The sequence below is a fragment of the Sitodiplosis mosellana genome, unplaced genomic scaffold, assembly GCF_009176505.1.
Source record: "Sitodiplosis mosellana isolate CC-2019 unplaced genomic scaffold, AAFC_SMos_1.0 Smas_scaffold_6150, whole genome shotgun sequence".
NCBI lineage: Eukaryota > Metazoa > Arthropoda > Insecta > Diptera > Cecidomyiidae > Sitodiplosis > Sitodiplosis mosellana.
In genome coordinates, this window is record NW_022601391.1 from 2,769,994 (window position 1) to 2,786,728 (window position 16,735).

At 36.5% G+C, this 16,735-nt stretch overlaps 2 protein-coding genes across 25 annotated transcripts; both read right to left on the minus strand.

Annotated features, from left to right (window-relative positions):
• Window positions 1-75: 75 nt before the first annotated feature.
• On the minus strand, window positions 76-13,113 carry LOC129574120 (probable serine/threonine-protein kinase DDB_G0278665). Of its 24 annotated transcripts, none has more exons than XM_055455574.1 (9): window positions 12,947-13,094; window positions 5,547-5,743; window positions 4,029-4,816; window positions 3,653-3,774; window positions 3,350-3,548; window positions 3,012-3,221; window positions 2,794-2,919; window positions 2,251-2,713; window positions 76-2,159 (listed from the first exon to the last, which is right to left on the minus strand). In XM_055455574.1, exons 3-9 carry the CDS (start codon window positions 4,200-4,202, stop codon window positions 424-426), a joined length of 3,030 nt encoding a protein of 1,009 aa, XP_055311549.1. In that variant the 5' UTR covers window positions 4,203-4,816; window positions 5,547-5,743; window positions 12,947-13,094; the 3' UTR covers window positions 76-423. The 24 variants fall into 24 exon arrangements, with proteins under 24 accessions (XP_055311549.1, XP_055311530.1, XP_055311550.1 ...); XM_055455555.1 differs by having other exon boundaries at window positions 5,439-5,743; window positions 12,947-13,062; XM_055455575.1 differs by lacking the exon at window positions 12,947-13,094 and adding an exon at window positions 9,493-10,162.
• Window positions 13,114-13,437: 324 nt separating this feature from the next.
• LOC129574128 (proliferation-associated protein 2G4) lies at window positions 13,438-16,694 on the minus strand. Its single transcript, XM_055455593.1, has 7 exons — window positions 16,261-16,694; window positions 15,971-16,086; window positions 15,299-15,396; window positions 14,914-15,213; window positions 14,491-14,805; window positions 14,269-14,401; window positions 13,438-14,179 (listed from the first exon to the last, which is right to left on the minus strand). Exons 2-7 carry the CDS (start codon window positions 16,059-16,061, stop codon window positions 13,914-13,916), a joined length of 1,203 nt encoding a protein of 400 aa, XP_055311568.1. The 5' UTR covers window positions 16,062-16,086; window positions 16,261-16,694; the 3' UTR covers window positions 13,438-13,913.
• Between the last annotated feature and the right edge of the window lie 41 nt (window positions 16,695-16,735).

Consider the following 16,735-nt stretch of genomic DNA (forward strand, 5'->3'; position numbering starts at 1 on the left):
TCTTCTTTACCGATTTTCGAAGAAATTTAAAAATACATGTCGCCGCAGATGTAGAGAAAAGAAAAGTCGTTCGAATAAATTGATGTGTTTTTGTTCTTCATATATTTCCCCTTCATATATAATAATTTATAATTTATAATTTGAATTTTTCAATTGTTAAACGATGTTCTCTTATAATTTTGTGTTCCATAACATGTGATGCTCTATTTAATATAACCTTGCGTTTGTTTTTCTATTTTTCATGTTTCTCTTTTGTTTCTCAAAAATTTGTTTGTAATTGGCTTTTGTTCTCTCCGATGGATTCGATGGAAGTGTGTTGCAAATGGTTGGCTGAAAATGTTGCCTTTCCATTTGTGTTTTGTTTTAGTTATAGTTCTGGGGGGGAACGGGCGGCGGAGCGAGGCGTGCAAATTGTTCGAATACTTAATTGTTTCGTAGCTTATCAAATAATTGCAGTTTCGATTTGACAACTCCTTCGCAAACGTTGAGCCGTTGCGGCGTTGCCATACTTTTATCTAAGTCTAAGCAAAATGCTTCGTATTCTTTGGATGTTGATGCTAACGCATTAGTTGTTTGGTAGGCGATTGTTGGTGATGATGAGGATGCTTGTATCTTGCGGTTCGTATTGCTATCAATGTCGGGTGTTGTGTGTGTAGAATTTCCCGTGCCATTTCCACCACTGCATTTATTGCTGCTGCCTCCGCTTCCGCCTCCGCCGCTCCTAATGTGAGATTGTGACTGGTCCAGTGTGTATTTCGTGCTATCATCAATGGTGGAAGCATTCATTGTGTTATTTCGCAAATAAATTGAACATCGATTTGACGATGGAAGATATGTGCGGGCTGCGACCGATGAGTAGTCGCTTGATGAGATCGATGAAATATGGTGTCGATCAGACAGCGTACAGTTTGCGCTCGTCGAATTCTTAAACGTTTGTCCTTTGCGCTCGAAATATTCAACAATTTTAGCTATTTGCGCCGATCGTGTATTTGGTATGGTTGTTGAATATGATGACATCCGATCATCCCACAGCAGTGAATCACTGCCCGCTAAACTGCTTATATCCTCGGAACTATCCGTGTATATTGACGATGTACGATTCTTACAGTATAACAGTTGATTATTTAATTGGTGCTTATGAAACAGATTATTAATTTCCGAATCCAACGATAATCGATTCACCAAGCCCATATCAATGGACAATGAATCGTTTCCACTACAGTCGTATTTGGCGTTGCGCTCGAACAAATCAAAATCATCGAAGCTGTGCAACGAACTTTGTATCGTTGACGACCGATCGTCGATGTATTGCATTGTGTGCTCATAATCGGCGGGACCGTTTATGGTTAATTTGGCCAACGGTCGATGCGTTGAGTCTTCGTCGGTTTGGCACGAGAAAAATCCACTTTCGCTCGAACCGCCACGCGTTAACAGTTTTGGATTATCAAAATAACAGTTGTCGTCACGACCTCGATCCTCCTTACACTTAAACAACGGATGACTAAACAATGAACTAGCATTTTTCTTCTTTAACGTTCCCGTACAAATCGCATCGTTGGAATAATCATTTGCATCGTTGGTGACACAATGCATAGCATTCGTTTGGCATTGATTGGGTACATCTAATAATTCCATTTTTTTTCGTTCAATCGTATCACTATTCTTTGTCTTATTGTTAAATAATAAATCGTCATCGACATTGGTATCGTTGACATCATGATTTTTGGACGACGGTTGCAAAACCAATTTATCGATTTTGGATAATTTTCTTTGTGTGATTTTTGGTGAGCTGGGCAAGCTTTTTGCTTGTTGCACGGTTTTCGTTTTTCCATTGGCATTTCGTTGTGGAAATGCGGTCGTATCCTTTGTAACACGTATCTCAAAGCATGAACTAAACAAATCGCATACGCCCGCTGTATACGTGGATGGACTGGCACCAATAATCTTTTTCACACCTTTTAGTTGCGTCAGCGTTGTGAATGGATTCGATTTGCCATACGTTTGACTGTTCATGTGCGGCTTGTACTGTGGATCTTTTAGGAACATCGTCTCGGCCACTTTTCGCAATGTTGTATTGCAAAATATTCCAATTGGATACTGAACGCCATTTTCACTGGATTCGGTTGGGGGCGATGGTGATGTTGGCTCATCGATGGTATCTAATTTTTTTGAAAAATATTTTCGAAGAGAAGAAAACCCATCCATTTTAATAAAGAACCCGAAAAAGAACATCATTCTCGTGCAATTTACCTGAACTGGCGTTTAGCTGACTATTTCTTCTGTTGAGCAAATGGCATCGTGCTTTATCGCTTGGTGTTGTATGGGGTGGAAACGGAATGATATTTTCAGATAAAGATCGTCGATGCTGAAGTTTATTCTCTTCGAAGGTACGTAAATGATGTTGCTCATGACCGTTGGCCGCTTTATCTTTTACAATAAACGAATGAATCTTCTCGTTTACACTGTTCGAATAGGAGTCTGCGTGCGTCGACTTGCATGCGATATTTAGCCAATTTGAACAGTAATTATCAATAGAATATCGTTTGTTGGTCGTCGCCTGAGTTGATGATTTTTTGCCATTTTTCATATCATCAGTTGTTATTGAACTTTTGAACGTGATGTCTGCTGTTTTCGGTATGCCGTCGTACTTTTCTAATAACAGTTCTAGTTTTTGAACAATTTCAGCAAATGTAGGCCGACTGCGTGGATCATACTAGGAAATAAAATGAGTAAATAGAACCGGTTTTATGACAATATTTACGGAATTATTCCCTTTAATTGAAACCAACTTACGATGCAACAGTAAAATGTCAGTCTCAAAAATCCGGGCGGTGTATTTGTTGGACAGAGATTAACGTATTGTAAGTAGTCTAAACCAAACGAATTTGTTCTTGGTAAAATGTCTGGATCAGCTTCAATCTAAAAGAGAAAGTAAACCAAAAATAGAGAAAAATGTGTTTCATTTTCATGTTCGAGCGAAAAAAATGAACTCAATTCCATCGAATACCTACCCTGGCAATGATTTCACACGAAATGATGCCGAATGAGAAAACATCACTCGTTTGATCATACCACTGGCCTTTCAAGCATTCAGGACTCATCCAATACGGAGAACCGACCGTTTCTAGCCGTGTTTTACTTCGCGGTATCTTAGCAGCCAGTCCAAAATCTCCAACAACCGCATCAAATTGATTATTTACACCTTTTCGTATGAGCACATTCTATTTTCGGCACAAGAGAGAGAGCGAGAGAATCAGAGATACAGAAGTAAAAACAGCAAAAGCATTTCAATCAATTTCAATTTATCGCACATCCGTTTTTGTTTTTGTTTTTGTGTGTAAGCACTTACTTTGCTGGTTAAATCCCGATGAAAGAAGCCGCATGAATGCACATAAGTCATGCCTTTTGCAATGCCAAGTGCCAGACGAATTTTTGTTGTCATTGTTAAATTAATCGAATGATTTGCCAACAACTGCTCCAATGAACCGCCATTCATGTATTCAGTCAATGCATGCAATTGCCCTTCTTGCACACAAACACCCATAAAACTAAAACAATGCACGGAGAGAAAAATCAAAGCAATCAAATTAGCACATTTCCAGAGATTGTATTTAATATTGACGCGACGCGCCGCTTTGCGCTGATGACTCACTTTAAAATATTCGGATGCGATAGTTTGTTCAACAGTTGCACCTCGCGTAGCATATTCGGTCGATTTGAACGTAATTGATTCATTTTCAGTACCATGACTTGGCCAGTTGTTTTATGTGTAACCTGTATGGCAGGGCACAAATTGTAAATCGATCAAATGTGGGCATGCTAATTAAAATCAAGGCATGGAATCGGTTACCCGTTTCGGTTGTTTGACATGATATTAAGCTTTAAGCAGTTCTATTGATGTTTTTGTTTGTTTTTTTTTATGAAAAAAAAACTGCTATCAGTAGCAATATTGTGAAGCTGTCACTATGCTCATGCCTTGATTCAAATTGACGGTTGGAAAACAACAACAACGACAACAGTGCACTCACCTTGTAAACTTCTGAGAAGAATCCAGAACCAATTTTCACTTTGTAGAAATCGTCGACCGAATATAAGGCCGATACGGCCGTTTTTAATGCCCGATACGATGGACCTGTTGGAAGCCGATTTGATTCCGGTGGCCCGGGAGGCCCGGGACCGCCACTGTGTGTACTTAAATTCATTTGAACTATACTTTGTTATTACTCATTTGTCTTTTTTGTTTCGAAATCCGCTTAGATCATCAGTCAATGTTGCATAAATATTTTTTTGAACATGGTTTCGACATTCACATTTCTCTGTCTGTCTTTTGGTCACTCGCTCACTGCCTCTTTCACATTAATTCACAGAAGAAGAAAAACAACGATGATGATTATGATGATGATGATCGGAAGAACACATTACATTTAAAAGTTAATCACTTGAATCAATTAAAACTCTAAATTATTTTTAAGATAATACATAAATAAATAGATGAATTCATTAATTTGTTTATGCTTTTGTTTATATGCTTCAACTATTTAGGTTTATTTAATTTTTATTTTTTATTTTCAATTAAATTCACTAAAAATCGCTACGATTTGGCATTTGTTATGGGCTATAAAATTTCACTAAATTCACTCTAGCTCTCAGTTGTTTGTTTTGTGTCGTAAATCATGTTGTCGCGAATTAATGAGGATGATGATGTTTTTGTTGATGATGATCACATCATTTCGTGAATTCGCTAAATATTTTGCATTGTTCACGTTCCTAGTATAACTTTTACTATGCAGTTCTTAGTTGGCATTAATTTTCCATCCTGCAACAAGAAGGAGAAAAAAAGAAATTGCAATTATTTTTTAATTAATATGTTTCGCGCACATGCAACTCAATAGATAGCAATATGTTTTGGTTCGTTTGTCGCTAAGTGGATGGGAGAACCGAACGAGAAAAAAAAGCAAAAACACACAGTGAAAACCGTGAAATGAAGCACGAGGTAATTTATAGTACAGCGATAGGGTCGTTTGTTTTGTTTATAATATGCAATTATAATTCATTTTGGCATTTAAGTGAAATCTCTCATCTGCACATGGTTTAGGAATTTTAGAAGTAATCGTCAAAAATTTGTTTTTTTTCCTCGCTGTTTGTGCCATTTGTTGCCACACGTTAATCACACCGAACTATACTCTGAGCGCTGGAAATTCAAGAGGAAGCCGCAATAAAATGAGGGAAAAGAAATGATGAAATTCCTAATTAGAACACTCTTTTAAAAAATGTTCTTCTCTGTACTGCTGCTGCTGCTGCTTCTTTTTTTCTAAATTGCAATAGCTTCAAATGGAGCTGCAGCAACGAAACACTGATGTAAACGAACAACACACGTTGGAAATTGCTATAAAGACAACGCCAACGACAACGCGAATGCATGATACGCTAGATCATACCTTTTTCATGCTTTTTCCCTGCCTTTTCTCACACACTAGAACGCAATTTCAATAGCGTGACTATCTTGAACTCATACTATTTTTCAAATCATCATCTTTGTTGCTTACTTTTTTCCCGTTTCTCAATGCTCAATACGTACGATGCTGTGTGTGCGCGCCGTGTGTGTAAGTGTGTGTGTGTGTCTCGGATGTGTGTGTCTGTGTGTTTATTTGTGTGTGTACGTGGTTGCGAGAGAGTATTTCGTTTTCGGCACTTAAAAATTTACATCGCATTTACCAAACACGGCCACGCACGCTGTCTGTGTCTGTAAATACAGTAAGCGTTTGATTCGTAAATTGCATTGCGTACTTATGCTTCGTCTGCTTGCCTGCCTGTCTTGTTGCTAATCTGATGTTCGGGAAATAGTTTGTGATGTTATTTGCTGATGTATTTGTAATAGTAATTTTGTGACTGTGCAATATTCGCCATTACATATTCATCATAAATATGTCAAAAATAAAAAAATAAAAACATATCGTACGGCTGAATGGTTTGCTTCGGCCAAAAGCAAAGTCAACAACACATACTTAATAAAAACGGCGTTAAATATGATGAATGAGAGAGTAAATAAACGGCAAATACAAATTGACAACAGCTACAAGAAATGCCGCACGAGCTCATTGTGGAATGAGTGCAATAGTTGATCCGACCGACACAAAAAGAAATATTACGGGAGACGGGGAATCACAGCACAGCGCGCGACAAAGTTATTGAATCGATAATATTGCAGAAGAGAAGAGAAAAAAAGAGAAGCAAAAGAAGAGGCACTCCGACGTAACGGTATGCTTCGCATGGGTCTTGATACAGTTGAGAAGCGGTGAATGTGTTCTTGAAAAATGTAATCCACTTTGTATTCCGTATTTTCTTTTCATATTTTATTAAATACAAATGTCACCACTCTTACAATCTATGTGTATCGTGCAGGCACTGTTCGGCTCGATGCGTAATTCGCTTTTTTGTTTCGGTTTTTGTTCGTGCACATTTGCACATTTTTCAACCCACCGTTTTCATTGCATTTTTTTTTCTTCTTTTCAACAACACACCGAAATTGAAGGAATTGAAAATGGAAATCATTATTTTGACTGTGGTTATACGGAATGTTACCAGCGTTCGTACAAATATATGAAGAAAAACCAAACCAACCATAATTTATTCGCAGAAATATAACGATGCATCAAGCGCGTTGAAATGAGGAAAAGAAGTGAATTGAAATGAGAAAATCGTTGCTCGATTTTATTAATTGTTCACTGTATTCAGTGTATTCAGTGTGTTTCGTGCCGTGCATGGCCCAACGAGCGAAAAATGTGTTTCAATTTAGATAACAAACTCAGCGCCTATTCATTGAAAGCGATCTGAATTTAATCGCACTTTTGTTAAATATCATAAGTGGATAAGTCGCGCGAATACGATCATGAGCTTGAAGGTGTTTCAACATTTTTTCTGTTGTTATTTTATTATTCCTTTATTTTTTTTGGTTTATGCCTGCCTGTCTGTCTATGTCTACCTTCTTCTCGAGCTCATGCTTTTTGTTTACAGCTAACTGTTTTCCTCTTCGCCAAATATATATATATTATACACATATAAATTCGAAGCTTTGAGTTTTAATTGGTATTTCTTGTGCCTGCTGTTGCTCTTGCTTGTTTTACTTCTTCCTCAATGCAATGATTGCTTTGTCGTCGTTGTGAGTGCACGCGTTCACTCGATCGTCAACAGTGCTCAAATTGTGGTGAGCCTCTTGAAATTTTTTTTTTCTCTTTTAAATGTTGCTTTCTAGGCGGTTTTCGAATGGAATGAAAAAAATCACAATTCGTTTGTATATACCGGGTGTTTCTCTACCACAGATTCCCCAGCCCAAGTAATGAAGGCATTGGAGACTTTTCCCCCGAAGGGCTCATTTATTGGGGTTACAGCATTCGGTAGTGTTTAGATCCAAAATGACATGTCCCAACGCTGATAGCCATCGTGAGCTCATTTTCGAAAAATATTTGCATGAAGTTTGCCAACACCCTATATCGGAAGAAACAAAATAACACTGCCAATATATGATAAAATCAGTGCAAAAGGAAATTTCATCAAGTAGCGAATGCTATCACTACTTATCTCATGGTCTGTGATTGTTTTTCTTTCTCTCTTGTGGTTGGCCAGCACTCAAATGGAATGCGATACGATCTTACATATTAGACGGTCAACAGATCAAGAAAAATTGGAAATGCACTTGATTTATGGCTGCTCTATGCTTATCTCGTTTTCAACATTATTAGAAGAATGTATTATCGACGAGAGACAATACACAATCAGACCATTAATCGATTTTATTGCTTTGGTTTTTAGGAGATTTAAATTATTTTTTTTCTTCGGTTTTTTCGTATTTGATTCCACAGAGAGAACTGTTTCAACAAAAAAAATCATCATTCGAAAATGGTGAATTGTATACAGAAAATAGAAAACAGTTGCAAATGTCACGCTCTCTTTCTTTCTCCACCAAAATGGGTTTTTCGGTACCAAAACCACTTCACGATACACATCAAGCCTGTTGTGCGTATATTTTTTCTCGATAATTAATTGAAAATTCCATGGCATGCTACTAAATGTGAAAGATTGGTGTAATTTTCGGTGTTTTCGCTTCCGTTTGCACTTTGCAAAGCTTGATGCAATCGAAATCAAAGAAGAAAACGTTTGAAACAAAAACATCCGAATCCAATTCGATATACACTACCGGCCAAAAGTTTGAGGCACCTAACGATTTTTCGTATAAATTGTCGATTTTGTGGACTAAAAAAATATATTTTCCATTTTCAGACATTATTGATCTTTTGCATGTTGTTTCTATATCTCATGAAGCTCATTATACTGAAAATTCAGATGAAAATATTCACTGGTTTTTTTATGGGAAACATTTCAATCTTTCGATATTGCGTTTTCATGCGAAATTGATCGTTCATGGGTGTTCACGTTAAATAAACGTTTTCCGTTAAAAAAACCCGTGAATATTTTCATCTGAATTTTCAGTATAATGAGTTTCATGAGATATAGAAACAACATGCAAAAGATCAATAATGTCTGAAAATGGAAAATATATTTTTTTAGTCCATAAAAAGCGACAATTTGTATGAAAAATCGTTAGGTGCCTCAAACTTTTGGCCGGTAGTGTAATTAACGGAATCAAAAAAAAAGAAAGAAAGAAAGAAAGGAATGATACTCAGTGCAGAAGAGAAAAATGAAAGCCCCCCTGAACAGCATTCAGCTCAGACATCGTAATAAAATCAATTCAATAATATCGCTGCAAATATATGCATGTATATGTGAAGTTGTGCAGTTGGCGTGTATCTCGCTCTCTTTTTCTCTCTGCCACTCTTGAAATTGCATTCGTAATATGGAATAAAATGGGCAAATCGCAAAACAATACACGAAATTATACCGATTCACTTGGTTTGCATTCCAAAAAATGCATCTATTTACAACGGTATGCATGGCACACTGTAAATTTTTCATCGTTCTGCCAAGACACTGCTTGCTCATTCTCTCTCCACAACAGCTCGACTGCCGTGCATGTTTTTCCCTCAATTTTGTGTTTTTTTTTCTCATTGCAGATTCCATACGTTTGTTTGATGATTGGATTGGAAGTGGATTCCGATTCCGTGGATAGAAAATTATTACAATGCAAACAAATGTGTCTCTAGCTCTCTGGTTGCAATATATGCAATTCATCGGACTTTATGTGTGCAGCGCGCACATGATCAACAGCGACATACAGAGCACAACGTATCAGGCAGACGAATGAGCAAACAAATAAACAAATGAACGAGCAAACGAACGAACGCACAATCCGAACTTTAGTTTTCTCGGTACACATCATGTGCATCATCTATATAATATTTTTTGCGGTGCGTTTTTCTTCTGTGTAGCTTGATTGCACTTTGCATTATTTATACTGGCATCGAGTTTTTTTTTTGAGTTTTCTCGCCCGCATCACATATGCCATTATTTAATTTTCTTTTTTATTTTGCTACTCACAAAAAATGATTATAATTATTATGTGAACGCTTGATCAGAGAGTGCATGGTGTTCACCAGCTACTTTTTTTTCTTCTTCTCTAGTTACAAATATAAACACCAAACAACATACCGAGCACATATGAACACTCACTGGCATATAAAATGAGAAAATTAAGTGGATTCGCCATTGTTACTATTTCTTTTTGATTATTCCAACCATCATTTCAAGTAAGATAACAAAACCACTCGAAATAGTGAACAAAAAAAGCACAAAAAATATATTCACAACACATACACGAATGTCGTTGTTTTCTTTTTTCTTTCTTTCTTTATGTCGTTGCACTAGGAACCCAAATGACGGGCTTTGTGTGTTTCGTCGGTTGATTATGTGAAAAAGTACAAAGAATGAAATTGCAATTAATCGTTGCTCTTTGACTTTGATGTATCCACTAAATTAATGTGGTTTCTAGCCTTGAGTTTTATTCAATTGAAAATGGTGGCATCACTTGAATTTTCTTAATTGTCCACATGACTCGAGCGACTCAACTAGAGAGCCATATATTACACCGTTGTGACGAATACACGCTTGTGTACCGATAAGCGCGGTTGTCTTTGTACCGTTGTAAAATACAACTTTGATCTAGTTTTTTTTTTCGAAAACCGGGCGAACACAGCGGAAAAAAAACTAATACCACTGAAATGGAATATATGAAAAACGAGATAAATAAGTGAATAATAAACATGTAAACACACATTATATCACGTTTATGAGTTTAAAGCATCTCATTGCGCACAAATATCCTCAAGTATTACCGCACACAAAACGAATATCTTTGCTCCAATGAAATTCCAAATATCATACGAGAGCCCAAATCGAGTAAACGATGGAAAGAAACAACAAGTATTTAAGTATGTTTTATTGATAGGTCAATAGACAGGGACTGTGCTGTGATGTTAGTCTCTACGTCAAGTGATGAGCCTTGATGCAAAGCTACAAGTGCCTTGATCGATGTACAACAATTTCATGAATTATCTCAAGAATGCGGCAAATCGTGACAGAACGAGAGATGAAAATTCGTCGAAATAAAAATTCGCTTGCATGAATGAAGTGATGATGAAAGAAGAGAAAACTGAATCAGACGAATTTAAACATTTTCTCGATCATATCGGATCGAAAAGACAAAATCAAGACATCGCCTTTCTATAGGTTAGCAAACAAATGCGCTCTACAAACACAAAGAATATCATCATCAACTAGACACAGTTGTTGAAATATTTTTTTTTTGTCTCGTTTTTTGTTTCTGTGTTGGCTCAAACATTTCTATCTCTCGATTATTTGTAGCTGTTTTCTTTTTCATTCGAGTTTACATCTGCCAATAACATGCATACAGATGCTTTTATACAAACACACATGCCCATTAAACTGTTTTTTTTTTTCAACGAAAAATCAACATAAATCTTCTGAGTTTGAGCTAATTTCTGTAACTTTATTTCTCTTTCTAGGTGTTTCTTTGGCTATTTTTCTTGCTCAATCGTGTTGTGTGTTTCTTATTGGTGGTAGACAACGCTATGAGCATTTGCTACTTATATACATATATATGAACACATCAAGCCTATTGTTTTCTGAAATGATACGCTTGCTCGTCGCCATGCGTTGTTGAAAGTGAAACAATATACAACAATTCTGAAGGGCCCAAAGGAATGGTACGAGTAAATCACTGAAGACAACGGGTAATAATTACATGAACTATATCAAATTATCAAATTACCGCACTCTTTGAATCAAACGATGAATGAACACTTCGCGTTTTCGTTTTATGAAAGAAAAATATGTACCAGTTGTCCGAAAATCCAACCAAACCAAACTAAACCTAATCAAATTCAATCAAATGGAATCGAACGAACTGAAGTGAAAAAAAACAACAACAAAAATTGTGTAAAACTTTAAATGCGCCCAAACGTGTATACGCATCACAACGCATTAAGCGGCTTATTGAAACTGAAGCCAGCCACTGACTTTTCTGGGATTTTCTTTTTGTGTGTGGTTGTTTTTTTGTTTCTCTTCATCCTCAATACTTGTTGTTTCAGTCGGAAAACAAAAATAATTTACGGCTTGTTTTGCTATCACTCTGTTCACCCGCTTACATTCACATTCGCAAGAGTGCCGAACGTTGCGTCTTTCACTGTCTTGCAATTTCTTTCTCTCATTTTTGCTTTTGATTTAAAGACGTTCACGTTGCTCTCACTCTCTAAGTTTTTTTTTATTTTATTGTTGATTTTCATTTTTTGCACCTAACAATATTTTCAATCTCATCCATTCTTTCTTTCCTATCAAATCGCCATTACTTTTTACGAAGACAGCGAATGCTACTGCACAATTTACGCTTACGCATTCACTAACAAATTTAAACGAATGAATATCACCACGTCGAGCGAAAAAACAGCAACGAAGAGAAAATGATGAAACGAACAGCCGAAAATTCACTGGCTGGATTGCATACCGAAATTATTATTAGTCTGAATACGTGACAATGCGTAATATAAGAATTCACTCCAACGATGTCAACACAACATTCGTTTGTGGCGTTCACATAACAAATCTCAGCGCGTTTTTATCAAGCGTAAACAACCAAAAAGGATGTACGGAATGATTGTAAGACTTTTTTTCCATTTGGATTTTCGGTGTAGGTGACGACTATACGGAGCATGCGATTGTATTTAAATATATGAGGCTGTACCTTTTGGCTCCGGAAAAAATAAAGAAGTTACTGTGAGTCTATTTGCTTCTCAATTTTAGTTTCACTTAAGGGTTTTTTTTTTGGTCTCATTCTACCTAGTTGGTGTGGCTATATTTCGAAACATGATGATTTTCGTTTTTCGCCATTAAAATTCCAAGTTTCCGTCTTTTGCATTGCTATTCGGAGACTTTGGAGTCAACAATTATTTGAAAACAAGACAAGAAACCAAATTACTTTGCATCGAGTTATTAATTCATTGCATTTTTTTTTCTCCAAATGGTATGGATTTTGTCTGTGATGGAGCCAATTTTTTTCTAAGTACTTTGAACCTAATACATACGCACGGAATTTTATGTAGATTCATTTCTTGTACATGACATGAAGACTCAGATTGCAAATTTGTGCAAAACTTTGGGAATATGAATACATTTTTTGGAATTCTGTCCAACCCATTTTATTATTTTATTTGTTGCTCAATCAATTTGCAAATGGTAAATTGCAATGGTTCAGCATTTTTTTTCTCTCTTGAAACAATTCCGAGACACCAATCAATCTGGCCCAATAAATGAAAACATACACAAAAAAGAGACATACAGCGAATAAAGAAAAACAATGTTTATATACACTCTTTCTTTCCCGAAAAAAAAACACAACACAACATTCGGCCAACAAAACACCAGACAATTCAACATTTTCACCGATTGACATCGAAAATTTAAATAAAATGATCCTTACATAGTTGTTTTAAAACGCTTGATTCTTCAATTTATTGCTAGTTGTTTATTTATTTCGTTGCACTTTTTTCTCACGTCTCCGTCGTCGTTGCCGTTTTCTGTTACAGACAAAAAATCGACTTGTCAATGTTAATGTCTACTTCTCTTTTAGTTTGTACTGTCGGCTGCAACAACACTTGATGTGTTGCCCGATTCGATGTTAGATTGTCGAAAACATCGCAGATAATCGAATCAGACTGTCGATTCAAGCGGAATTGCGGCATTTTTCATTTTTTTTCTTTTCATAAAAAACGCAAATTATAAATTAGTCCAATGAACAATTTATTCATTTCGAATGCTCAATTATGCTTGATTGATGAATTTTTCAACTTAAGTTTGACGCGTGATAGTTTCGTTATACTTACTAACGGCAAACCTCTGGATAATTCAATGCGAAGGAGAATCCTAAAAAAACAACACTTTGACAAAGATAGAAAAGACAACAAATTCTTATTTCAATATGGAATTCTTTAAAAAAAATGTAATCGAATCTATTACATTTTTCTCCGTGTTTTGTTTTTTTTTTATTGAAACTTTTCGGTATAATCTAATTGAACACGTTTCCTATTGTTAAGTAAAGCCAGAGAAATGTAAATGTTCTTCTTTCATTTTGTTTAATGTTCAAACATTTCATCGAATGCGACAAGTAGTAGCTCAGATTTACAAGTTAATTAAATGCAGCGGTTGACATCGATAGTGTTTTTTGTTTGTTGTTTATGTTTTCGATTGTATTATCATTATATTTTTAGCGTGTGCTTCGCCAAACGTGTACAATGTAAATTTTCCTGACAGCTATTTTGGTGATGGCCATTTCATTTTTGTTTAAAAAAAAAGTCATTTGTGTTTTCTTCCAATATCATCATCATCATCATCGTTTTTTCTCTACAAACAAAAATCAATAAACGGACGCGTGCTCACGGCTTCGCTATTTACTTAGCCGCTTTGGCGTCTTGCTTGGCATCGGCAGCTGGTGTCGTTGTTGTATTGCTTGCGCCCCCTTTGTTGGCTGCATTCTTCTTTGCTTTGTGCTTTGCGCTTTTGTTTGGAATTTCAGACAAAACTAAGTCCTTCATTTCAGCATCAAGAATGTTATTTTCGCTCTCGTATTGGTTTACATCGAATGGCAAACCGGTAACCAAATTTATTCCTGACGGCATCAACAGCACCGTAAATTTGAACTGTGCAACGATTTCACCTGATGAACACATGAGAAAAGAAAGGGCAAATTAGTCAATTGGCGCTGGATTAGAATGAACGAAATGGCTTTTTTTTTGCAACACTTACTTGGTTTTTCGTAGAGAACTTGGAACGGTTCGATCATTTTATGCGATATGCATTCAACGACGCCCATTCGGGCTTTTGTCTCTTCTTCGAAATGTCGCAAGTTGAATGGCATGTTTCCGTGCTTGTTTCGTACCTAAACAAAGACATTACGTTTTAATAATTTACATTATTCGGTTTTGAATGGGAGAGAAAAATGCCGTTTTTTTTTCGCTAAAAACACACCTCCGTGATCAATGCTCGAGATGCTTTCAATTTGAGTTGATAGTTTTCGTCGGTTTTCTTGAAGATTGACACTTTTGTATCTTTTTCACGGCCAACACCTTCACCGGTGCTGATTAATACGTCGATGGCATACACTTCATGCAATGCAAATTCACATTTCTCATGCTCTTTACGTTGTGCCTCGTTCGGGTTTTGAATAATCGTTTTCTCACCATCAATTTTGCCCTGCTTCAACTGATGACTCAACATGCCCTCGATTGGCTTGCATTTGTATTCACTAGCAATTTTCTGAACGGCGTCAGTAATTGCATAGTTCTATGGATGGATAGGAAGAGAGACAGAGGGAAAGAGAGAGAAATTAATGTTGAATCAGAAAATTTCATTACACATTTTCAAAAATGGTACTTCATTTGGTGTACTTACACCCGTGCCTGGCTTGAGTAACCGCAATGCAGCTTGACTAGCCCAATATGTTGCTAGAATAACATCAGACTTTCTACCAGTGACTTTCGATGTGGCGTCCGATTTGGCAACCACCGTATGCGCTGCAACAGCGATGAAGCCATCAATGTGTGCACCCAAATCAATTTTAACAACATCACCCTCTTTCAGCACATAGTCGGGGTCATTTTTCGTTGGCGAGAAATGGCAAATGCAATTATTCACCGATAAACACGTTGGAAAAGCGATTCCTTTTTTAATATCCTTCTCCTTCTTGAAGACCTGCACATTGACAAACCATACAAAACATTCAATTAAATACCGCCAGAATGATACTGAGTTTGCCACATCTAGCGCATGAATTTACCTTTGAGGTTTCGTCCAACAATAATTGATCACCTTTTTCGCAAATCTCTTTGACCGACTTCCCTGGAGCCACTTCACTCAACAACACTTTCAATGTTCCTGTGTGGGAGGGGGGAAAGACAATTAATTTAGTGATTGATTCAATAGTCCAAAGTTGCGGTCGAATTTGGATAGAGAAAGGTCAGCTTCATTTGTGCGGAGAAAATTGAGGTTAGGTTTTGCCATTTCCATTGTGAAATTCTATTTACATAGAAAAAAATTGTGAATAGATGGGCATAGTTTTTTTTGGCAATTTAGTCTACATGTAGTTCAAAAGACAAGATTCTTCCATGCATATGCTTGAAATTGTGGGAATTTAATTTGATACCAAGCGTAAAATACCGCGTGGCTTTGGCAGATACCGACGTAAACATCGCACTGAAATATCTGATTTTTAGGTTATTGCTCCTACGCATTGTTATTCGCTTTTCAGCATGCATTTGATATGAATTGAATGGATTACATTTTGGTATTGGAAAAGCAGTAAATTCACAACAATTTGATTTGTTATTCAGAAGATAGGCGCATGTTCAGTGCAATGTGGCCCAAGATCCGCTTGGTAATGAATGGCTTGGCCATTGGCTTCATTCCGTCCCGTTCCGTTCCTTTCCACCCGACAAATCATCACACTTACTATTTACAATTTCTCCAGCAAGTTTATATTTAGTGACCACGATATCTTCCGAAATGGTCTTTTCAACGTCCTTTTCTTCAGTAGCAGCCATAATTCACGGGATTATTTTCTTTATACTGAACGTTCCCCACACATCGAGAGAAGAAAAAGAGGAAAAATGCAATTAAAAATCAATGTATTTTTAAAATCAAGCAATGACATCAACTTTGCGAGAACAATTCACGCAATTTTGGCAAATGTATCAATGATAAAATCGGAAAAATACTGATAGAAAGTGTAATGTATCTTACTTCTGCAAATGAATAATGAGAATAAAACAACAGCAATAGCGGTAGACACGATTTTGAGGTAACAACGTATACATTCAACATGAGACGTGTACGCTTTTGTCACGCTATTTTCGACGCAATACATCTGTGCGTGTGTGAGGCAACCATCGAAATTTATCGAGTGTGCTGCTTCGAAATGATACGGTGGTAGCAGCACGAACTAGATGCTTTTGACAACTTGAAAATCCGTTTTTTATTTGAAATTTATTTCATCATAAATTGAACCTAATTGCTTATCATTGCCCGTGTGAAAAAGAAATGACTGACTGACTATAACTTCAGTTGACTTTAGTTGATTGTTCTAAGAAAATCACTTGGTCCCAAATGAAGCAACTTAGATTGACTTGTAACTTCAAATGATTTCAGTTAACTATGATAGACTTACACTACACTTTGTACTGAAATGTCAATCAAAGTAAGTCATTTTTGTCCCAAA